This window comes from Notamacropus eugenii, chromosome 6, assembly GCF_028372415.1.
Source record: "Notamacropus eugenii isolate mMacEug1 chromosome 6, mMacEug1.pri_v2, whole genome shotgun sequence".
NCBI classification, from domain to species: domain Eukaryota; kingdom Metazoa; phylum Chordata; class Mammalia; order Diprotodontia; family Macropodidae; genus Notamacropus; species Notamacropus eugenii.
Window position 1 is genome coordinate 348,636,183 of NC_092877.1, and position 26,088 is coordinate 348,662,270.

Sequence of the window (26,088 nt, forward strand, 5' to 3'; positions counted from 1 at the left end):
GAGATCAGAATCCTATTACCAAGGACCTTATCTTAAGGAAAAGGGTCTCAGTGCTCATAGCAATGGCACTTTGCTATTTACATATGAAGGCTGACAAATAGGTTGCTTCATATCTTGGTTTACTTAGTTCCTTTTGTGTCTGAAGATAGATTTTCACTCTGGAGTGAAGCTAGAGAGAAACTAAACATATCTTTACTATAATAGGTTTTGCAAGAGAAGAGACAGTGCATAAAATTAAGCACTAAATATGTACATATATTTAAATACATAAGGCACATATTACATATGGATAAACTCACACAATAAATGCCATATATATACATATATGCATGTTTGTGTAGAAGTGTATATATAAATAAACATAGATGTATGTATGTATATGTATGTGTGTCTGTATGTAAGTATATGTATTGTGTGTACATACACACAATGTTCCAAAAACCTTAGTGTAGTTTAAGCTTTAATAAATAGAGACATAAATGCTATAAACAATATTTGAAAAGTTAATTATTTATAATTTTGATGTTTCAAAATTAAAATTCAACATAATTACTATTTAGTGTTATACATTAGTCAATTTTTGAACTTTGTAAAACTTTCAGTGCCTCAGAAGATTGAGTTTGTAAACTTAGCTTGGAGATCATCCAAAGAATGAAGTTTTGATGCCAAAGAGGACACTTTTGATGGAACCCCACAATATACTGGAAATACATCGAGTGATTGAGGTAGCCAAACAAGAGGACCTCCCTTATTGATCCACTGCTCTGAGAAGGTAAACCAGAAACTGGTGCATGAATGATGCACAGTGACAGAGCACCCCCCATCAGAATTAAACATTTAGTCATCAACATTCGTAAACTATGTGTAAAAGAAAAGTAAACATTGTGATACTTTTGTTTATAGCACATATACATCTTAAATTTAAAATATATGTGTGTATATGGACATGTATGCTTACATGTATATATATGTGTGTATGTGCACATAAACACATACATGTGGGTCTTCCCTTCCTCTACCCCCAGGTCTTTCCTGTTCCTTCCTTTCCTATTACCACCAAAACACCACCAAAGACGACTATTCTCCCAGTTCCACAGACTCTCCCCCTTGTCCTTAACTCCTCACTCTCATGCCCCATATCTAATCTGTAAGTACTGTCAAGTCTATTTTTATAGCATCTCTTGCACACTCAGCTCTTCTCTCCTCTGACATCGCTGCCCTCCTGCTACAGCTCCTCCTTATCTCTTGCATGGACTATTGCCATATCCCACCGGTTGGTCTTGTTGCCCTAAGTTTCTCCCAACTCTAGTTCATCCTCCACTCAGCTCTACAAACTGATCTGCCTAATGTGTAGGTCTGACCATGTCACTCCCTTGGTCAATTAAATCTAGTGGCTCCCTATCAACTTCAGGATCAACTATTACCTTCTTGGCTGAGATTTTCAATCCCTTACAAGATGGTCTCCTCCTACTTTTCTCTGTATACTTTCTCTTTCCCTGCCCCTCAACACACAGACACACCCACAAACACACACATGCACACACAGACACACACACACACAGACACACATACACACACAGACACACATAGACACCACACACAGACACACACACAGACACAGACACAGATACACACACAGACACACAGACACACACACAGACACATACACACACAGACACACAGACACACATACAAACACACAGATACACAAACACACACATCAGACATACACACACAAACACACACAGAGACACGCACACACATGCACACACACATACGCACACAGACACATGCACACAGACACACACATGCACACATAGACACAGGCGCACACACAAATGCACGCAGACACACACAGAGACACACACATGCACACACACACACACACTTTGGATCCAGTTATAGTGGCCTCCTCGACATTCCTTAAACAAGTCCCCCCATCTCCTTACTTTTCTCCTTCTCACTGGCTGTCCTCAATGCTTGGATCCCTCTAGTTCTTCATCTTTATCTCCTGATTTCTCTGGTTACACTTAAACTCCAGCTAAAATCCCACCTGTTACATGAAGCTTTTCCTATTTCCTCAAAATGCTAGTTTCTTCCAAATTGATGATTGATTATCTCCAATTTCTCCTGTATATGTCTTGTTTCTATATAAATAGGTGTTTGCATGTAGTCTCCCCCAGGGCTTAGCACTGTCTGGCTCATAGAAGGTACTTAACAAATTCTTGTTGTCTGATTGGCCAACTAGTAGATATAGTATCTTAAAGTCTTCAAACTGCTTTACATTATATTAAGTCATTGGTGCCTCACAGCGGCCCAGTGTGTTTGGTGCAAAAGTTATCATGATCCTTATACAGACAAGGAAACTGAGAAAAGTGACTTGCCCAAGGTCATACAACTAGGAAATATCAAGGCAAGATATCAGTCCAGTTCTTCCTGACTCCAAGGCCGGGATGTAATTCATATATAGGCACATCTTAGAAGAAACTGATAGCCTTGTGCATAGAAATTGTTGATCTCCATTTACACTAAATCTTGCAAGCTTAGAAAATCTGTGTAGTGTGTTGCAGTAGGGTCTAAATCAAACAGAAAAAGATACCTTTAATCTGTACAAGGGGATCCCTGCAAGCCACATATTGACTTAGTTTTAAAATGTAATACTATCTATATTTTATTATATTTTTGTTTTATTAAATATTTCTCAATTCATTTTAATCTGTTAAGGCCAAACTCAGAGCACTATAGGGCGTATTTGGGCCACCAGCTGTGTGTTCCACAATCTGATGTAGTAGATGGAGAGCCGACCTTAAAACCAGTAAGACCTCGCTTCAAACCTTGCCTTTAACCTGGGCACTGAGACCCTGGGCAAGTAACCATGCTCTCGATAAATCTCCTTGAAACAAATGCTCAATAACAATCTTCTTCTTGTGGTGTGGCATGATTAAAAATCATGAAATGACCAGTATTTCCAGAAAATTCAAGTTGAGAGTTACAGAAAGGACATCAGTGAGGCACAGAGTTCTTATGATGAAGCTGTCATACATAACAAATGCAGACTAATAATAGGAAAGGCACCAAGGAGGTCATGAGACACCTACTGGTCATGGAGGGAAAGCAAGAGATAGGGGATGGACAACACAGTTTGCGTGCTTCACTGTATCCACACAGTGTCAGAAGATACAGGCGAACGCTTCCAACACATTTGGTGGAAGCCTTCCCTAACCCTCCATGAAGGAACTAGGGGAAGCATGTGGACAAGAGTGGAAGATGAACACACATGAATGGCATGTGGTCTATACCAGTGGTGTCAAACTCAGAGTGTGACTTATTGACTTAAGAAAACTATGTACTAACATTATTTAGTACTGAGTTTTTATTTAAAGGTTTCCCAATTACATTTTCATCTGGTTCAGTGTATATGCACTTGACCTGAGTTAGTTTTGACGCTTCTGTTATAAACTGCTGAAAGGAGTAACTGCGTTGAAATTAAAGGATATTTGTAACATATAGAAAAAGCTCAAATTTTTATGAAGAGATATACAGGGAGATGCAGAAAGGTGGGCAATGTTATATTTTTATGCTCTAACTCTTCCATATTACCAATAAGAAATCGATAAAAATTTAAAATTAAATCTGCGTAGCCTTTGATCCACCATGTGTGGAATCTTCCCCAAATGCCACATCAAACAGCTACTGCTGTGTAAAGAACTTAAGCTGCCTGAATTTTCTTAATGTCTGCGTGTACCATATCACCATGATGACCTCGTATTGACAAAGCATTTGAAATGAAAATCATGTAGGATATATGAACTGTTGGATTTGAGTGTAGTTTACTGTAGGTTTCAAAATTCTTAAAGGAGGTTCTGGAAAGTCTCCTAACTTATGGCTGACATAGTACTCAGAAAACTGAAACAATCTTTGGATGAAGTACTAAGTTAAATGCAGCTCATAAGGCATAAAGGTATATAAAACAGCACCAAATTACTGTTGGTCAATAATCATAAGGATGCTTTCTACAAGTTATCAACCAATTGATCAACAAACATTTCTTAAACTGCATTTATATGTTAGGTACTGGGGATCGAAAGATAAAAATATCCTTATGGAATTTACATGCTGTCAAAGAAGACATGTATCCATATACAAAATGGATACAAAGCAGACACGCAGTAGGTTTGGGGGTAAGGGAGGCACTGACAGCTGGGGGAAGCAGGAAAGATCACAAGAAGAACCTTGGAGGAAACTAGTGACAAAAATTATACGATGTTAAATAAATCAGTAAATCAATCTTTGATATTAAATGGGAAACCTTATATAACATAATAATATTTTTAAAATATTTAAACCAAAGCAGAAGAGGCACTTTAAGAACCTACTATATCTAAATTCACCTTTTCACATTTATTTATTTTATTTTTAGTTTATGGAACAAAGCAATCTCATGAAACTGCAAAACTATCAGGTACAATTTGCTATTCATTTTAAATATATAATAAAACTATCATGGATTTTTTTTCCTTTATTTTCTTCCCTTCCCCTTCCCCTAGAGATGGCTACGATTAGACACAAAAAGTGTGTCTGGGTGGACGTGTGTAAAATACTTCTATTTATTATTTCTTTTTCTGGAGGCAGACAGTGTTTTTCTTCATATGTCCTTTATGACCCAGCATTACCACTACTAGATCTCTTTCCAAAGATGATAAGGAAAAAAAGGAAAAGAACCTATATGTTCTAAAATGTTTGTAGCATCTCTTTGTGGTGACAAAGAACTGGACATTTCAGTGATGCCTTCGGGTAGGAAATGAATGAACAAGTTGTGGGATATGATTGTGATGGAATACTGCTCCACTATCAGAAATGATGAGCTCAATTATTTTAGAAAAAACATGGAAAGACTTGCATGGAATAATGAAAAGCAAAATGTGTAGAACCAAGAGAACATTGCATACAATAACAACAATGTTGTTTTAAGAATGACTTTGAGTGATTAAGTCATTTTGACTATTATAAATATCCAAATTGACTTAATTCACTTTTATTCTATTGGTTGAGTCAGTCATGTGAGGAAAAGTGAATTAGCACTGATGGGAATACTGAATCTATTGCTCCACCAAGATATCAAAAGAATTAGTGGATGGTTTCCAATATATCAGAGAGATTCTCCAGAGAAGTTTTTTGGAAGTTATGAGATAGACTCACACAGAACAAAGGGGTGTGATGGAGTTACAATCTGTACTAGGGAGGAAGTAGTCACGTATCAATGAAGCCATAAATCTACCAAATCAGAAAATATATGATAAATTATTTTTTGAAAGACTGTTTAACAAAGAAGCATTCTTGAAATAGTTCTGTAAATAATGCTAAATACCATTCTTCTCTTTGGAAACTTGGAAGCAAAATGGATTGGGACCAGTGAGGCACTAAGAATAAGGCCAATTCTTTTCCAATTGAATGCCAAGGCATTCCATGTTTCATCTATTCAAGACTCCACTGAGGAAACCAAGCAAATATTTATATTTTCCACCCTTCTTGTCATGCAACAGTTCAGAATTGTTTCAGTTGATTTAGTGCCAATTTGAGTCAGTCCTACACATTTGTCCAAGTAACTGGACCAAGGATACCTAGTGAAGCCTTGTCACAAATGACAGGGTTATTCTTCATTCTTTTCAGTATGTTTGGGTCCAGAAGTGATGTTGAACAGACAATAGATAAACAAGCCACAGACCCACTGAATTGTAACACTGGGAATATTAAATAAACCTCATAGTCTGATATATTTTGCTGTAGTACGAACAACCAAGAGGAACACTCAAGGATGTCAAACAGAAAGTAATATAGTGAGTAGAGGGATAGAGACCAAAAGGTTCTAGTTTTATATTCACAAAATCAATTGTTATATTTAGCGTTTGATTACAGACTGGATTTTACCATGCATAGATCACAGTTTTCAGTTCTCAGCCTGGTATAGCTTCCATTGTAAATTGATGAAATAGCATTCTGGTTAATAAACCTATCCTAGCTGAGAATAGTTAGCATTAATCAATACCCAAAGACTTAAACTTGATAAAATTCACTCTCTGAACCAATAATGTCAAGACTCTGAAAAAAGATGACCTCATCCTTTTAACCTAAAGGGAAACAGCTGACAAACCTGACTGAGAAATAATGATATAAACTCAACCTATTAATTGAGGATGAGCCCTGGTCCAGGGTTCAAGATTTGAGAAGCAATTATATGTATTTCTACATGTAGTATGGAAGATAATGTCTCTGCATTAGGTGGACCAACAACCCCTAATTCTCCACTGAATTGACATGAATACTTCATGTTTTTTCTTTCTTGTTTCCCTGACTCAGAAATTCTCTGACATAATACACCACAAATTCAACTCCATTAATATAATATCAGCTAAAATGAAGAAACTTGACCACTTCACTAAGATTTAGTGACAAAGACAGGACAATATAAAAATGTCAGTGATTCCCAAAATACTTTCCTCTAAGATATAAAAATGTTCTGAGATTCACTATGGACAAAATATTCCTTACATGATGAAAAATATTAGGTGAAAACCAAATTTAATAGTTTTCTTAGGGAACTTTTCCCCTAGAATTTTACTGACCAAGACCTCTGGTTATTAGAAATCACTGTTGTCTGTAGTAAAAATCATTTCATTTTTTTCAAACAACATAGGATTTCTGTAATTATCAAAATACTTCAGTATTTGAAAAGAGGGCTAAACTCACCAATACTGGGATAACCAGGTGTTGAAGGATCTCCTCCAGGATTCAATGAAACCATGAAGGGGCTGTGGCTAAAGTTGGTAGTCTTTGGTAAATCGCAAGGATCAACGTAGAGAAGAATGCCTCCAAATCCAGCTTTTTCCAGCAGCGAAAGCTGATGAGGGAGATGAGAAAAACAGTGCACAAATGTGACCACTTAGAACACCTTTAAAAGGGTTAAAAGTAAATGATGTACAAAGAGGACGATATTCATAATTTTTAATAGAATTATAGGCTCACAGAATGTTAGAAATAGAAAGAAACTTACAAATCTTTTAATCAAGGTACCTCAAACATACAGTTCATCAGTTGGTGTCTTCTTGGCAGAAATAATGAAGTGGTTTGATATTTCTTTCTCCAGCTCATTTTACAGATGAAGAAACTGACCCAATCTGGGTTAAGTGACTTACCCAGGGACACACAGCTCGTAACCATCTGAGGCCAGATTTGAATCCAGGAAGATGAGTCTTCCTGATTGCAGGCTTGGCACTCTAGCCATTGTGCCACCTAGCTTCCTCCATCATTTAATCAGTTGCAAATCCATCAAAGTGTTTCAGATACAGCTCACACCTATATATTTTGGCCAAGAGTTTAGTGTAGGAATAAGGTATCCAATGACAGATAAATCTAGTATCCAGATGTATAGAGGCAGTTACCCAGTTAGACCCTGCCTTGGTCAGATCAGCTCGGATCATAGATTAAGAGCTAGAAGGAGCCTCAGAAGCCATGGAGTACAATTCATTTTATAGATGAAGAAACTGAGGCAAATAGAAGTTGAGTGACTTGCCCAGGATAAAAGAACCAGTGTCTGAAGCAGAATTCACACTCAAGTCTTCCAGACTACAAGTCTAACACAATGCCATCTAGTTTCTGTATATGTTGGGTATTAAGTCACAACATACTGATGAAATGACTGGTGGAATAAAACTAATTTCAATGCATCTTGCTTGTCCATCTACCAAAAGAATTTCTTTCCACATACAGTCCTCCCAACCTGTTTTTTCCCTCCTTTCTAGGACACTCTTATGGAGAGAATAACAACAGGTTACTGTTACAACAGATACTACCTCCCTCCAAATGCAGTATTGAGGAAGGCACTTTGTAACTGATCCTACACATGGAGAACATGGGTTTATCCTTCATTTCTGGCAATCATTCTATGCTTCATTAGACACTTTATTAATTTGCTTATTACAAAGGTAGGTAGCACCAGATTTAGTTATGCTTCTTGTGTATGCAGTGGGTATGCTTTAAACAGGAATTTTTCATAGTCAATGTTTCAGGAGCTCCAGAATACTCTGCTATGAGCACTGAGATGCAGTAGCTAGGACAGTCAGTAGCTTGTCTCCCAGGGGACCACTTCCTCAGTCCCAAGATTTCAAGAGCTTTTTTTTTTAAAATTGCAGCAACATTAGCATGCACTAGTGGAGATGGAATTTCCATGGCAATGAGAGGTAATGTAATCTAGGGAAGAGAGAACTAGTTTTGAAGCCAGAAAGAGCCAGATTCAAGTCCATTCTCTGTCACATACCTTCTTAGAGACTCTGAACAAATTATATAATGTCTTGGTATTCCAGGCAGTTCTCTAGGACTGTACATTTTAAGGGGAGTACTGACCTATACTGATAAAGGAAATTTCCTATGATGAGAAAACCACAGGTCCATGCCTTATTCCTTTTACAGAGGGGTTTATATACCCATGCATAACAAAAGACTGGAAAATTTTAAAACAATTGGCCTACCTCTCTAGGAATGAACAAATTCTCATTTTATCTTATTTTCCTTTATCTTCTGTGAGATATCTAATTTTATAATAATAATATACAACAATCTTATAGTATAATAAATATAATAATCTTATTTTCCTTCATCTTTTGTGAAATATCTAATTAAAAACATTCTACATCTTTGCTTCAAGGATTAATTCATGCAATGTAAATTAATTCATTCATAAAGAAAGGGATATGAATATGTAGGAAGAGAAACAGGAGCAGTGTGTGTGTGTGTGTGTGTGTGTGTGTGTGTGTGTGTGTGTGTGTAGGGGAGAGGTCTCCAGATATAGTTGTGTATTTGCTGGAGCAGCTGATTTTTTCCATTACTTTTCAGGTGGTCAGTTTGATTAGTGATGCGCACTGCTATGTGGGAAATGTTGAATTGCCCCAAGAACGAACATGAGTACTTGGCACACAGCTAGCCAGGGGCAATGGACTGAGATATTTACTGCTCAATGACAGTGCTTGGGGAGCTTGCATGGGGAGGAATCATAACCCAATGCAGCAAAAAGTCTTGCCCCAAAGGCTGCTTCTGGGGCAAGGAGAGAATGGTGTATCTGTATGTTCTATGCCCACATCTAATTAGAATGGTTTTTATTTCACTTTTTTTGTTATCCTTCTCCTTCCTTCCTTTCTTCTCTTTCTCTCCATCTCTCCCTCTCTTCTTTCTCTCTCTCCCTTCTCTTCTCTCTCCTCTCTTCTCTCTCTGTCTCTCTCCCTCTCTTCTACATATCAAATCAATTACCAAACACTGAAATATCTTCATCCATAACATCTCTCCCATCTAACCCTTCCCTCTACTCACATTATTATATTAGTTCACTTGCATCACTTCTATCCTAAATAATTGTAACAGCTTCTAAATTCTTGCCCTTGATTCAAATATTCCCCCATTTCCACTTATCTTCCACTCTGTTATCAATTATATTCTCCCTAAGCACAGATCTGACCATATCACTTTGTTTTTACTCAGTATAATCCACTGGCTCCCTATTGCCTCTGGAATAATATAAACCACTATGCTCAGTTTTTAAAATCCTTCAAAGTCTGGCCCCAAACCATTTTTCCAGCCTCTCTCTCTCTCTTCCACAATGTTACAGAGTCAAATTAGCTGTATCTTTGCACTGGTTGTCTCCCATGCTGGGAATCCTCACTTCCATCTCACAGAATCCCTTGATGCCTCCATGTTGCAGATCAATCAGTACCTTCTATATGAAGCCTTTCTTTTCTTTACCCCTTCAATTCTTAAGACCTTCCCTCCCAAACTACCTTGTATTTAGTGACTTTGGATTTATTTGTATCTATTCTCTTTATGTTTATTCTTTATATAAACAAGTGATTGATTTTTACTCAATTGTTAGCTCCTTAGCTGCAGAGACTATGTCTCATTCGTTAGTAGCTTTACTCATTCATTTTCAATACAATAACTACCAAACATCTGCCATGTATAAGACACTGAAGGACCTAAATTGTAACTCTGATCTTCAAAGATCTTGCATATGGCAGATGTTCAGTAGACAAACTTGTCGTCTTGCTGTCCCTCATACATGACACTCCATCTCTAATGTCTTTGCATTGGCTGTTCTCCACACCGATGATGCATTCCCTTCTCAATTCTGTCTCTTCTAATACCAAGTTACCATCAAAGCCCAGCCAGATGCCATTTTCTACATGAAACCTTTTCCTGTTGGCTCCATCTGATGATGTCTCGTCACCCCCAACTCCTCCCATTTTATCTAGTATTTCGTATCTATTTATATATGAATCCTCTCTCCAGAGAGAATGCAAATTTCTCGAACGTAAAAACTGCATTGTTTGCTTTTGTATCTCTAGCCCTTGGCACAGTAAGTGACACATAGCAGGTGCTTAATAAATGCTTATTGATTCATTAATTGATCTGACAATAATTTTGACATGTATTCATTTACAAGTTACTCCTTTTCTAATTAGACTTACTATTTAAAAAAAAAAAAAAGACTCATTTTCCAAAGAAGAGTCAGAGTACTTTAAGTGGCCAGGAAACTTTGGGATGGTCCCTTTTTTCCTTGGGAATTGCTTTCAGAAAGAGAAATGGCAGGCAAATATCAGATGCCATTTCTTCTCAGGGCAGAGCAGGCTAGCTGGAATAACAATGTTCAGCTTGAGGGGATGAGAGAAGTCATTTATATCTACAGTTTTTAAAAAATCTGATCCTCCAGGTCACAAGACCTTTACAAAAAAGGGGCAAAAATTCATTCTGAGTTTGACAATTTCTGAACACTAGATTAAATGTCTCATCAACCTGCTACATTTCCCATCACAAATGTCTAGGGGCATAGTTCAGAAGTTTCTCGTGCTGAAGTGGTAGCCCAGGAGGCTGCTGCACTCACTGGTGGGCCCTCGCCCCACCCCTCACCCCCAGGTACTGTATTAAGTAAGACAGGATTCGAGGCAGAGGATGCATCCTGCTTCACGCCCGAGTGCACAGAAATGATGGGAAACAAGATACCTTTGCTGCACATCTCAAAACAACCTCCGATCTAATGAGTAACGTTACAAACCGTTGTACAAACAAGACACAGAACAGAGCAAGGAGTGAAAAATTGAAAAAGGAGGAAACATTAAGACAACTGATTTAAGATTGACAGTGTCTTCTCAAGAAGATTCAATAAGGTGGAAAATGTATTTAATGTGCTGACATAAAAAGATTAGTGATTCCCCACATAGATACAGGCTATCTCATTTGGATACATCTGCACCTATTAGCACAATAATATTTAAACACCCATCCTATCTTTTCAGGGTATTTAGAAAAGCGCCTGAATATGACAGAGAGGATCAGATGGAAGCCAGCTTGCATTGTTATTTCTTCTTTCCCTTCCATTGTATACATTTTGCTCGGGTTGTGATTGCAGGTTTGTTTGAAAGAGAAAGCAATTTGTTATAGTAGAGCAGTTTTAATAAATGGAAATTTCTACAACAGAACATTGTGAGATGTTTAAATATTAACCAGACATATTGCTCATTCCCTCCACTAGATTTCAGAAACTTAATACAAATTAAGTGCACACTTTATGGCTAGATCTTGCTTACCAGGGCTAAGAAATCCACAATGTTCAATTCTAATTAAAAATGAAATTGAACTGTAATTCCCTGGAAACAAAGGCTGATCAGACTCAATAAGCTTTACTTAATTTATTTCAGAAACAAAATAATTGAATTGCTTCTAGTCAAGGACAAAAAAATGCTTACACTATTATGAGTGCCTGGCCCCAAAATCTTTTACATTTCTATTGTGTTCTCATATTGTCACAGTAGACGTCTTTGAAAAGTTACTTACAAAGTCCCAGATGAATCAGTGCTCAGCATTTAAAATAATAATAATTAATAATAATAATAATTTAGACCAAGAAGAAAAATCATTCTGGAGAATACAGCTATGCAAGGCAATGTATGTGGAAAAAACATCATCAAAACTATTTCTTACCTCTTAAGATGTGTGTAGTAAGTTTTGTAAATTTCCTGATTTTGGATGCATTTTAGAATATGAGGTCTGGGATCACTTTTTTCAGCCTCCATATTTTACATAAAAGGAGAGGTTGCGACATCTAAAGGCACAAAGCTAGTTAGCGTCAGGTTAAACTAAGACCTCTGAACTCCTAATTGACAGAGTAAGGATAATGATCTGTATCCCGTTGCAATGGAAGTGCACATTACTAGAACAATAATTTTGCTGAAGTTCAGTCATTTCAGTTGTGTCCAGCTCCTCTTGTCCTCATGGGTTTTCTTGGCAAAGATACTGGAGAGGTTTGCCATTTTCCTCTCCAGCACATTCTACAAGTGAAGAAAACTGAAGCAAACAAGATTAAATGGCTTGCCCAGGGACATACAACTAGTGTGAATTTGAATCTGAGGCAAAATTGGAACTCAGGTCTTTCTGACTCCAGACCCTGCACTTCATCCACTGTACCACCTCGCTTCCTTAAAGTTTAAAACTCAAATCTTATCTCTTTTTTTTTGCCCTGGGGGAGAGGTATGATTAATAAAACCTGGTGAATGATAAAGACAAGAGTTTTATCCTTTATTTTTCCTTCTTTTTTTATTGTACTAAGTAGACTTGAAGCGCATCTGGAAATTCAATGCAGCAATGAAACTCCAACCTTTGAGGGGGCTTTTGGTCTATAGATTACTCAAAACTGGGAGAGTCCATGAAGGCTCTTCTGTATAATCAATCAATCAACAAGCATTTTATTAAACTTGTATGTTGGCCTTATTTTGGATGCTGAGGATATAAGTACAAAAAGGATATAATATGTGATCCCAAGAATCTTTCATGCTGGTAAAAGATAACACACAAACACATCAAAACAAAAAAACAAATAAAAACAGGTAGGTGTGGATTAGTGTGAATTATTGTAACAGCAAGAACCCTGGTGTACACAGGAGGGCCTGCTGTATAGGTTCTTTGATCTGTTTTTCTAAAAGAAAAGCAACTTTTGAGGTGTCAACAATCACTTTAATCAAACACATGTATCATTTACTTAGTTCAGGGGGAAAAAGTCAGCACTCTGAACCTCAGAGAAAATACAGAAAAATCAAAATCAACAGACATGGTTTCCAACTATCTGACAAAAGCAATACATACCTCATAAACCAATAGACAGATCCAACTGTCTGATCATTACATAAATACATAGTTATGAGAGCCAGAAGCATCAACAGCTGAGTTTTCAAAGCTGGGGGGCTCTTTAGAGGCTGCCCAGAGTCTTGTCTGCCCAAACAAATGTTTCCAATGAGTAAGCCCCAAAGTAAAACGTCACCTCACAGTACCTATACATTTCTTTTAGAGTCACAGGGCATCACAACTCTTATGAATCTGTGCCTCATTAGAAATTAACAAAAGGTGTGGGCCTTTCTACAAAAATCTGCCGTAATCAAGCTTCCCTCAGTGGGAAAGTCCATTCATGGGTGGGGAAGAAAATCCATTAAGAAGCAAAATTATATTAACAATAAGCAAAAATGCAATATCAAAAGGTATGGCCTGCCTACTAATCTTCCCTAAACAAATGCCCCTTAATGGGCAGAGGCACTGAGGGGTAAGGAAGAGATTCCCATTAAGAAGCAAAATTATATTAACAATAAGTAAAAATGCGATATCAGTACAATAATGAATCCAATGAACTGGTGGCATTAGTCAAATACACACTGCATATTTCCATTGGGCAGGTACCAATGACCATATCTGACATAATTATGACTTCAAATGGTGTGAATTGGAATACACACAACCACTTCACAGGATTCCTTTTTCACATTAGTGGAAAGAAAAGCAAGACAGTAGGCAAGAGAAAACATCCTTTTTGCAACTTCTCCTTCTCAAGAAAGGTCTACCACAATAGATAGTACATAATAGGTGCTCCGTATATTTGCTGAATTGAACTGTTTTACCCCAAAACATTCGATGAACAAATAAATATTTCGATATGGCTTGAGTTAAATATTCTTTTTTTTTCATGTCTTGCCTTTCAATGTGTATGCTGTGTGGCCATGGGGAGGTTTTGAGCAAGTCCCTTCTTGCACATTTAAGTGCAGATACTCAATGATTCCTCATGTTCCTTCTAATTCTCCATCCTAAGATCCTTATACTGTTATTCTTGTTACTGAAGCCAAGTCAAAAACCTCAATTCTTAGACTCAGGTATATTTTGGAAATAAATCAACAATAGAGTTAACTATTAGTAGAAGTAAGGAGAAAACAGTGGGTAGAGCAGGGATGGAAAAGAGAAGTCATGTGTCACTCTGGTAAAAAGTCTGACCCTGGGCAAGAAGGCATTCATTGCTAAAGATGATTTCTCTCAACTATCAAAGGAGGATAACAAAATTTGAATTATCTACCCTCCACATTGTTGTGAGGTTCAGATATAATAATGCTTATGACAGTGCTCTGTATACCTTAAAGTGTGATCTGCCTGTCTGCTTTGGTTACTTGGGCTTTTTGAGGAAGGGTGAATGTTTCTGAAGAGCAGTTTTATGTAGGTTTCCTATCCCATTATTTTTCTAGGATTTGGTTTTGGATATCACAACATTTGGAATTTACACCCAATTCTGTTCCAAATGCCATGTATAAACTTGATCTTTCTGTGACTTGGTTTCCTCCTTTGAATATTGGGGATCACAGAATCTCTGAGTTGGAAGCTACTTCAGGGATATAACAGTATGGTGGCTGGATTTGGTGTCAGAGAACCTGGGGTCAAATTATTCCCCTAACACTCAAACAAATAATACCTGTACCACCATGGACAACTCAATTAAGTTCTCTTGACTGTAATTTCCTCATCAGGAAAAAGACAGTTTGAACTAGATGACCTCTAATGAATGTACCTATTCCAAAGATAGGCTCCTTAGATCTACCTGTGCCTGAATGAAAACCCAGCAGTAGCTTCTACCATGGATCATCCAGGCTTCAATCCAAGATCACCAGTGGTGGCAGACCCATTACTCCCTAAATCAGCTCAGATTTCACCTATGAAGAACCCTCATCATTGAGGACATTTTCCCTTCTATCTAGGCAACTGGGTGGTTCAGCGTATGTAGTGGTGAATGTGGAGACAGGAAGACCTGAGTGCAAATCTAAACTTAGACGTGTGCATAATTTCTCTCATTGAGAGTTTCTTTATTTGAAAAATGAGGATAATAACACCTACCTCACAGGGTTGTGAGAACTGAATGAGGTAACATACGTTAAAAGCTTTGCAAACTTCAAGTGCTATGGTAGCTATTAGTTATGAACAATAGGATTAATGCTTAATGTTACTGTTTATTATTTCCAAATGATATTATTAATTTTAAACTTAACCCAAATCTGCCTTTTCAACAACTGATAGACACCAATCGTATTTTGCCCTTCCAGGACCAAGCCTCTAACCTCCCTTTTACGATCCTTCAAAAATTTCCTGCCCCAATTGCCTTACAGTGATGTTGTATAAGCCCAATTAAATCACACATATAAAAGTCCTTTCAAAAGTAGAAAGGACTAAAAAATTTATAGCCAGAAAAATGAAGTGATTTTAGTAACAAATTGCAAAACAGCTTCTTATTAGATGATCTTGAAGCATTTCATGAGCATCAAATCTCAGAACGGCAAAGTATCATCAAAATGAGATCCATAGTATCTCAACAGAAAATAGCTTGCCTACAGAGGAAAGAATAAACACGTGAATAAAGAATCGCTATAATTTCTACCACCTAGGTGACACAGTGGATGGAGCACTGGGCCTGCACTTAGGAAAATATGTGTTTTGATCTGGCCTCAGACACTTACTAGCTGCGTGACACTGGGCAAGTCACTTAGCTTCTCTGTTTGCCTCATTTTCTGCAACCATAAAATGAGGATAATAAAAGAACTGACCTCCTAGGGTTGCTGCAATGTCAAGTCAGATAACATCTGAAGGGACCTTTGCACAATACCTAGCATACAGTAGGTGCTACATAAATGCTATCATGATTGTTATTTATTATTGTCAGCAGTCTCCCACCTGGGAGCTAGCTATGACCTAAATGAAGACACTTAATCAACTAATCATTCAGTGGAGACATGGGTTGATTCTTACTCCTCTATATGATAGCCAAACATCAGACTTATCTTAGACACAGCTATACCTAATGCTCACCCATTATCCCCCGATGCTCCTCTCATTCCTCCAGCTGCTGTGCAAGACCATAATCTCCCCTCTTCTGCCTCAGCAAATAGGGCCACAGAACAGTACCCCAACAAACATTTATAACAGAACTATTATTCAGTACCCAGAGCAATAGTCAAGCAGGTACCACCACTGGTAAAATCCCCTCCTTCCCACTTCAAACACTCCCAACATAAACTTTTGCAGGTCCTTTCTTCACCCATCATTTTGTGACTACCACAGGAATCCTTCACAGGATGGGTTCAATTCTCAGTTTCTCTGGTATTCAGCACCATCTGTTCAGTTGTTTTCAGTTGTGTTTGATTCTTTGTGTTCTCATTTGGATTTTCTTAGCAAAGATATCGGGGCAGTCTTGCCATTTCCTTCTCTAGCTCATTCCATAGATGAGGAAATTGAGGCAAGCACGGTTAAGTGACTCACCCAGGGTCACACAGCTAGTAAATGTCTGAGGCCAGATTTGAACTCAGGAAGATGAATCTTCTTGACTCCAGGCCAAGCACTCTGTGCACTGTGACACCTAGCTGCCCCTTGGTACCATACCTGGCTCAAAGAAAGTACCTAACAAATGCTTATATACTGACAGATAATAGTACATATATAGGTAATATTATATATACGTAAATAAATATGTACATTCCTGGGGGATATGCTTTTTTTAAAGATAAGAGTATTCAATGGATAAATGTTTGGAGAGCAAAAATACAGACTAGGAAATCCCATTGGGTAGATAAGCCATAGAGCCCACCCATGAGAATATATAGAGAGATACTGCAAATAGACAATGAAGATGGTCAAGCTGGAAATGATCAGGAGTAACAAAAGAGACTGGATTGCCTCTACAATATCATAGTTCTTTTAATAACCAAAAGCTTCCTCCAGAAGCAAAGGTCCATCTGTTTAATGTTAATATTCTTCAGATGATATTGTAGGTCTGTGATTCATGCAACAGTGGAGACTGCAGAATTATAAATCAAAATCAGCCAAGGGGGCAAGGAGGAGGTGCATAGTGGACACAAGCAATACAAAACATATTACAAAAGAGGGATTGTGCAGAAGTGGTGATAAGGAAGAAGGGGGAGGGACAAAGAGAGAGAGAGAGAGAGAAGGAGGAGGAAGAGGAAAAGGAGGAAGAGAAGCAGGAGGAGGAGGAGAAGAAGAAGAATGAGAAGAAGGAGAAGGAGAAGAAAAATAAGGAAGAGGAGGAGGAGGAGGAGGAGGAGGAGGAGGAGGAGGAGGAGAATGAGGAGGAGAAGAAGAAAAAGGAGAAGTTGAAGAAGAAGAAAAAGAAGGAGAAGATGAAGGAGGAAGAAGAAGAGGGGGAAGGAGGAAGGAAGGAAGGAAAGAAAAGAGAAGAAAAGAAGGAAAATACTTGTTAATTGGGGGAGGGAGGAGAAGGCACTGGCTGTCTGAAGCTGGGTTCAAATCCCACATCTGTCTCTTTATCTGTGCAATCTTAGATACGTAAATTCATGGGCTTCACTTTCTTCATTTGTAATATGAAGGTGTTGGACTAGATACAATGTAGGATACCTCCAATTCTAAATCTGTGATTCCACGAATCTTTGATGGCCTCCTGAATCTACACTGATGCAATGGCAAGAGATTGATAGGAAGGTTCCCCAGCACATTAAGTAGCCAGTCCTCCTCAAAACTGATTTATGGGACTATACAGAAGCATCACAGAGATGAGCAGACACGGATGGGTTGTTATGTGCCCGACTGGAAGAGACCCCCAAATAGATGAGATCACAAGCCAATTGGAATATTAGAAATATTCTCACCAAATAAACACAAGCTGGAAAAAATGACCCTCATTTAGAATTCAACATATTAATTTATGGACCTCAAGAAGTGTTTGCACATGCTAGGATATTCTAACATATAGAAATAGCACAAATTCATCACAGCAGGCATCGAGTAGAAAGACCGAGGCATCTGGATGAATTAAATATTTCCAAAGCAGTCTGACCAAGTCCCTAGACTCAAATCAGACAGAGTATCCAGCAGTGGAGCATCTGGTCCTGCAGCTGCCAAGCACACCCTGTGGGTGGAAATGAGGGCTGGCTTTCCTGTTTGAACCTAAAGAGTAGGCTGCCAAGGGGGAGAGCCTTCCACAAAGCCAGCAAAAGGAAGATACAATATCAAATTAACAGAGAAATTAGTTCAGGCATGTGTCATTTTGTCTCAATTATGAGAGGTCCATTGGTGAAAGAGGAGTCATAGAAGACTTTAATACAGGGCTACAATTCATGGGTGTTTAAACTACAAAAATGTTTAGACACTTGTACATCTGCAATCTCTCCAGATGGAGATGGCAAGATTAAGAGGAAAGGATGGCCAATTTCCTTTTTGTATTTGGACAGTTGGAAGACACGGAGGATTGTCAAGTTGCAAAATCGTTCTGCAAACCAAATGGACCATGGCTAAGGAAACAATGACTGATGGTGACAGAAAAGAGATGTGACAGGCAATTATGAGGCAAAGGCATTTCTCTTTTCCTTCTGATTCCTCCTCTTCAGGGATATTCAGCCTATGGAGCTGTTGGTTAAAGAATCAGCAGTGACAGAAACCTTGAAGGTGTAAATGGATCAAAAGGCATGCACTGTTCAGAAACTTTTTGTCCATATGTCCATATTTCTTTCCAGAACAGCCCCATCACCATTGTATCGATGTGACTGCTTTCCCACAGTCTTTCCAACATTTGTCATTTTCTTCTTGGGGTCATTTTTAGCAATCTGATGGGTTTCAGAGAATCTCCAAATTCCTTTCATTTTAATTTCTCTATTTGGTATTTAGAACATTTCTTTTTCATATGCATAGTCTGGCTTTCTCTTGAAAACTTCTTAATATTCTTAGACCATTTATCAATTGGGGAATGACTCTTATTCTTATAATTTGAAGCAGTTCTTTATATATCTTGGAAATGAGACTTTTATCAGATAAACTTGCAAAGACGTTCCCCACTTAATTACTTTCCCTTTAGTCTTAATTGCATTAGATTTGTTTGTAAAAAAATTATTACAAATCATGAGATCAAAATTATTTTATCTTCTAGGATCCCTTGTATCCCTTCTTTAATAGTAAACTTTCCCCATACTCCTATCTTCATTTGTCTACAGGAAACACTCCAGACTTTCTCCACCATGTTACAGAAACCTTTTCATTCTAAACTCTCACTCCAACCCTAGAGTTCACACACTGGAAGTGCCTTCTACCTCTCTGCCCTCCCACTCTGATTAGACGGCTTCTCCCAGAGCCTCCATTGAAGTCTGGCATGACCTAGGAAATATTTCCATTCCTTTCCTGGCTATACTATGAACTTTCTTTTCCATGTCCCCATGCTGGTGTGCCCAATACCTTTTGAACTTCTTTTTAAGTGTTGTTAAAATGTAAGCTTCTAGAGGTCAGGGATTGTCTTTTTTTTTTTTTATTTGTACTCCTAGCATTTAGCACAGTGTCTGGCAAACAGCACTTAATAGATGCTTATTTACTGACTGACTGATCCTATCCATTAACCTGGTAAATATTTTTTTCTCCTCTAATTTTTAAACTATGTAATCTTATGCTACTAGACTTCCTTTCTTTGTACCTTTTTCCTCCTTATTTCCCTTGAGATTCTTGACCATTTGTTATATGACTATGAATTTTGTTATTCTTGATTCTAGTGCTATATAATAATTCTTAGGTAGCTGGATAGCTATAGCACCGAATAAGTCAATGAATTGAGGTACCATTTTCATTTTTGTTATATTGCTTCAGACTACCCATGAAAAAATAATATTTCTCCAATTATTTGGATCTATATTTATTTCTGTCAACAGTGGTTTTAGTACCAAAAAATACCAGCACCAAAAACAAACCACCCAAACCCTGGAAGCTAAGGGGATGCTCATTAAATGTGGAATGGCTGAAGAAATCATAGTATATGAATGTGAGGGAATATGACTGAGACACAAGAAATGAAGAAACAAAGATAATTGCAAAAAGACATGGAAATATTTGTTTGAGGAGATGCAGAGTGAAGTGACCAGAACTGGGGAAGGGTACTTATATAGTATTGGAAAAATGATCAGTTTTGAAAGGTTTAAGAAATCTGATCAATTAAATGATCTACCATGATTCCAAAAGGAATGATAAAGCTACTCATCTCATGACAGAGAGAAAATACACTAATATATAAAATGGAATATCCATTTTATGTGACCAAATTGAAAACATATTTAGCTTAAGTTTCTGCAAGAGTTTCTCCTTCCTCTATTCCTTCTTCTTCCTTTCTTTTTTCCTCCAACCTCCCTTTCTTTTTCTTCCTTCCTTCCCTTCCTCACCCCCTTCTTTCCTTCCTTCCTCCCTCTCTCCTTCCTTCCTTCCTTCCTCCCTCTTTCTTTTTAGTAGATGAAAAGTATGAAGGAAAGAAGTTGAATACTTAGATGTGCATGTGTGTTTGTGTATGTGTGTGTTTGTGTGTGTGTGTGTTTGTGTGTGTGTCAGTGTCAGTGGTAAAGTCAGTGTCTGTTTGTGGTAAAGTCTTAAGTGAAGCATCCAAGGCAATGCACCCCAGCAGTCTAGGGAGTTCAGTTACATAATAAAATATCAGGATCTTCTGGAGATTAATGGGGATAAGAAGGTAGCAATACTTCAGCAAACAAATGAAGGTCTACATAAGAAATAGTGTTAAACTTGGACCACTGTAATTAAAAAAATTAAAATGATTTAAAAGTAGAAACTCATACAATCCCCAGGGGAAAAAAGCTTCTTCATGGCCGGGGCTATTTAATTTTCATTTTTGTATCCCCAGAGCCTAAAACAGTATCTGGCATAAAGTAGGTGCCACTTGAAGCAAGCTCATTCCAGCTACTTCCAAGTGTCCATTTATGGTATAGAAAAAAAAGCAGACATGTATTCATTGGATGGAAGGCAACTGAAAATTCTATGGATGTCATTATCGGCTCCTGGGTTACCACCTCTGCTTTCAATTCTACATCATACAAGAACACCAATGGAATATGTGTGTGTGTGTGTGTGTGTGTGTGTGTGTGTGTGTGTGTGTGTCCTGGAGTATAACTTATCATTGAGAGGTGAGACAAAGATACTTGTCTTAGCAACAGTGTACAAGATGTGCAAAGAGAAAAGATGCTAGCTGTGCTTTTGAACCAAATGCTTATCATAAACCATGGTAAGCACTTATGAAATGGTCCACATAAAAAGTATATTTTGATTCCATCTTCAGTCCCTTGGATAACCTATGAAATGTCTATGAAAAGTCTATGAAACTTTTGGAATAAAGATTTCAAAAACATTCTTAGTAACATACTCTTTAGTTACATAAACCCAGTCATAACTCTTCTTTTCTACCTTTTCCTCAAAGAGTTTTTGGTGCTATGGTACTTGGAAAGGACAACAGTTTGTAACATAACCAGTTGGATAGTATCTTGTAAAGAAGGATAATGCCTCTGTAAAGAAGGCATCCTCCAAAGTCACTTCTCTACAGTGTATTCAAAGACCTGGTTTATCTTTCTTATCCCTGTCACTCTTTCCAATGACTCTTTTTTATTACTTCCCTGTATTTCTTACATCTTTGATTCTTTGCAGCCTGCAGTACTCTTCTTCTATCTTTTCTTATTTCCCTTAATCTTCCCATATTTGGTTGCCCATCCATGGAAAAAATGAAAACAAACAAAAAAATAAATGTTTTCACTTTGCTTGAGCAAACCCCATAGATAATTGGTGCCCAAATGTTTGGTGAGAAATTCTGAGCTGCATGTAGCACTGAGTGGAATCTTTTTTAGCAGAAGTCTCTAAGTGTTCATCTGGAAATGAAAGTTCTCAAAGGGTTACAATAGTTTTACTTGATCCATATTTATTTTTCAACCACATATGTTCTGCAAATCCAAAGAACACACATACACACACACCACACATACATGTAGTGGTGGTGGGGTAGTGGATTTCCATACAGTTCATGTAATTGTAGAAAGGAAGAGACAGATAACAGAAGTAAAGAGGCGTTAATGTATTAAATGAAGTACAAAGACTTGTCTATGCTCGTTACTCCTTTATGAAGTGTAAAAGAGTTTCTTTGATGGCAGTAGAAGGGCACTTTGCCATTGGCTATCAGAAAATTGGCCATATCCCTGGTGACCCTTTTTAAAGCACACTTGCCAACCCTAGGGGTGTCAGAAAGAAAGCAGCTTTACAGAGTGTGACCCCTCTGCCTCTATGAGACAAAAACAGGAAGAGAAAGAATTCTTTCTCTTCCCATTGCCCCCTTGGTATCTTACAGTGGAGACACTTCTCCCAAAGAGTACAGACACTACATCTAGCACTGAGAGAGTCAGAGGAAGAGAAGGAAAGATAGGGAAGGTGGGGGGAAAAGAGGAGAGGAGAGAGAGAGGGAGAGATAAAGAAAGAGACAAAGAGAGACAGAGACACAGAGGGAGACAGAAAGAGGGAATCAGCAGAAATGTCTCCATAGAGTTTGGCTGCTGCCAAAGAAGAATAACTAGACCTAGTAATCCTAGCAGAATGAGAGAGCCTAACTAAATGACTTGCCTGAGGGAGATGAGATTCTGGTGGGGAGGGAAGGGCGGCTGTATGAGGATGACAAGAAGGAAGTCAAGTCACTGCAACACCAGAGCAGTGATGTGTGTTACCTTTGTGTGTTTCTCACCACTAGCATATTTCACACATGCATTCATTGACACTGTGCACTACTGGGAGAATGTAGCACAATTTTATGGGGGAAAGGTTTTATAGCTATTGTTGTCACTATGTTATCTCAGTAAATGTCTTTGCCGGCATATGCCAATTGTGTCTCCTGGCAGACTAAGGACATCAGTGGGGGCTGATGAGCTATAGTTTGGGGAGTGTGGACCCCCAGAGAACACTGGAAACAAGCGTACTCATTTCCCTGGAGACCCAAACTCACCAGTGCCAGATACACACAAACACATACTCACATGTACAAACAAACATACATTGGAACAGAGTTGTGATTTCACTGGTTGGGGAACTCCTACCAATGTAGAAAAGCACCTACTCTGAATATTACATTTTTAGAGAGTTATCTGGGGAAACAAGAGATTAGGTGACTTACCAAAGATAACCCAGAAACAGAAGTAGAATTGGAATTCATGTGTTCCTGACTCCAGGATCAATCCTTTATTCACTATACCACCATCACTTAAGAGGTTATTTTTTTGGTGTGTGTGTGTGTGTGTGTGTGTGTGTGTGTGTGTGTGTTTCTGCATGTATGCTCCTGTATTTTAGTAAGAAAAAAACATAGAACAGTTGGGTGGCATGACCCTAACTCTGTGTTAGGCCCTGGTATTAAGCCATAATGATACAAAGTAAGACAAAATACAGCCCCAGTTCTCAAGGAGCTCAGAGAGTATATCTTAATCCCTCCATGTCTCCTTCCTCATGCCCACAGGATCAACAAAAGAAAAAGAAACTTCCTTAGAAAGTCTGACACCCTGGGGAGTCATTACTGAATCATAATCATTGTTCAAACTCCTTCTGGGTGGCCCTTAATTAAGCTGGATAAATAATAATGGCTCAGAAGTTAATCCACTGAAATACATGTGTCAGTAATACAAATGTTTGTCTTTGGTTCACTATCCGTCATCATTCATGTAGAGAAAAAAAAATCAATAATTTAGTCCATGGTTCTGACTTAAAGATTCCTTAACTCTAAAGGCTCTATATACTTGGTAACTATCATACCTTGGTGACTGGGGCCATCAATTATTTAAAGTCACTTGGGATCTTTTTTTTAAAGAGGGAAATGATAGTTAGGCTAATTTAGAGTACTTAAATAATTACCCACATTAAAAAAATGAGAAATGATTTCTTGCTTCTCTTTCTTCAAGATGGATCATTGCCTTCTGCATCCCCTTGATCAAGTGCCTTCAATGCTTTATCTTCTTAAAGTAAATTAGACCATCCCTCATGTCTCCTGCTAAGTGCTGGCTAGTCACTACTATAGAGATCTAATCAGTTAACAGCATTCCCACTTCCTCATCTGAAAGGTCCATGGGGTTTACCATAGATGTGCATCTTTCATCTTTCTTATATGGTATCTCAATTCAGAGTCAAACCAAAGACCTTCAAATTCTGAAAACACCCACAGGACAGAGTTTAAACCACATACACACACACACACACACACACACACACACCACAACAAAGGTTAGAATTTACAGTCATTTGTTATTCAACAAAAAGGTTTAGATTCAGGACAATTCCATCACAGATGGTGTCTATGGTATTACAAATCAGTAGTTATTTGTCCAGTCAGAGCACTGTAACATAATAATTATTTCTTGCTATTATTTTCTTTATGCCTTGCCCTGTTCACATATTCATTATGTCAATGGGCTAAATCACAAATAATTAAATATTTGTCACTGGGACAAATGAACTTAATTCAATGAACTTAAGAAGTGGAATTGTGCACTTGAAATGGAATGTCTTTGAGAAGCCCAAGTCAGACAGGATAGAGATATGGAAGTATGTGTGTGTGCGTGCGCACATGTTTGCATGTGTATGTATGTGTGTCTGTATGTATGTGCACGCACACACACAAAGGCAACAATAACAAGTACTTACTATGTTCATGGCACTGTGACAAATACTGAGTACAAATAAAAGCAAAAGCATTTCCTGTCCTGAAGGAGCTCACAATCTAATGAGAGAGGTAACATGCAAAAAAAAAAAAAAAGTATAACAAGTTCTATATAGGCTAAATTGAAGGGAAGTCACTAGAATTATGGGAAATAGGGAAAATCTTCTTGCAGAAAGTACAACTTTACCTAAGAGCCAAAAGAAGTCAAGAAAGCTGGGAAGAAGGGACAAAAACAGAGATAATTCCAGGCATGGGAGACAGTGAAAATTCAGTCAGGAGATGGATTAACAAGGATGTCAATATCATTGGACTGAAGAGTACATAGGATATATTAGAACACTAGAGAAGTCAGAAGGAGCCATATGCTTTAAAAGCCAAATAGAAGATATATTTTATTCTGGAGGTAACAGGGAATCATTGGAGTTCACTGATTCAGGAGAGAACATGATCAGACCTATGTTTGAGGAACATCACTCTGATAGCTGAGTGGGAAGGTGGGTAAGAATGGGGAGTTACTTCAGTCATAAAAACCAACTACTAGGCTATGGCAATAATCCAGGCATGAGATGATGAGGGCATGCACATGCATGATGGAAATATTAGAGAAGAGAACGAAACATAAATGAGAGATGCAAGCACAGGATAGGACCTGGCAATAAGGTGAAGATAAAGAAGTCAAAGACAACGCCAAGATGGCAAAGCCTGGGTGATTGAAAGGAGGGTGGTGCCCTCAATAGTTACAAGGGATTAAAGAAGAAGAGAGAGTTTGGGAATAGAGCTAAATATTTTTTGGACATGTTGAGTTTCATCTAACATTATACTGGAGATAATGGCTTGAGAAATCTGAGAATCATCTATACAGAGATAATGGAATTGTGTAAGTGTGTGTGCATAGTTCTTGTGTTTTAAAGAACATGAGCTAGTGCTTCTCAAATATCTTGTAAACCTCAAATGTTAGAGATAACATCATCATCTTCATCCTCCTCCTCCTCCTCCCCCTCCTCATCTTCATCCTTATCCTCAGCTCTGTGCTCCAGGAAAATACAGATCCCCATTGGTAAAATGAGTTTCCTCACTGAGGGTTCCATACACCAATGAAATTCCAGGTTCAGCTCAAGAGTCTCCTCAAGACAATGATCTCATTTCTACTTCACCCATCTTTACACTAGGAAGATGACTTTCAAAGATACTATATTTAAATAATTTTCCTGAATAAAATAAAACAGAACATT

The 26,088-nt window shown here is 38.0% G+C and overlaps 1 protein-coding gene across 4 annotated transcripts in view; it reads right to left on the bottom strand.

Annotated features, from left to right (window-relative positions):
- The window catches only part of NAALADL2 (N-acetylated alpha-linked acidic dipeptidase like 2), a 998,881-nt gene that overhangs the window by 460,682 nt on the left and 512,111 nt on the right, over positions 1-26,088 (bottom strand). For all 4 annotated transcript variants that reach the window (XM_072620248.1, XM_072620247.1, XM_072620249.1 and 1 more), the window contains one exon: positions 6,748-6,898. In XM_072620248.1, the coding sequence (XP_072476349.1) occupies positions 6,748-6,898 (151 nt within the window). The remainder of the gene's footprint in view (positions 1-6,747; positions 6,899-26,088) is intronic.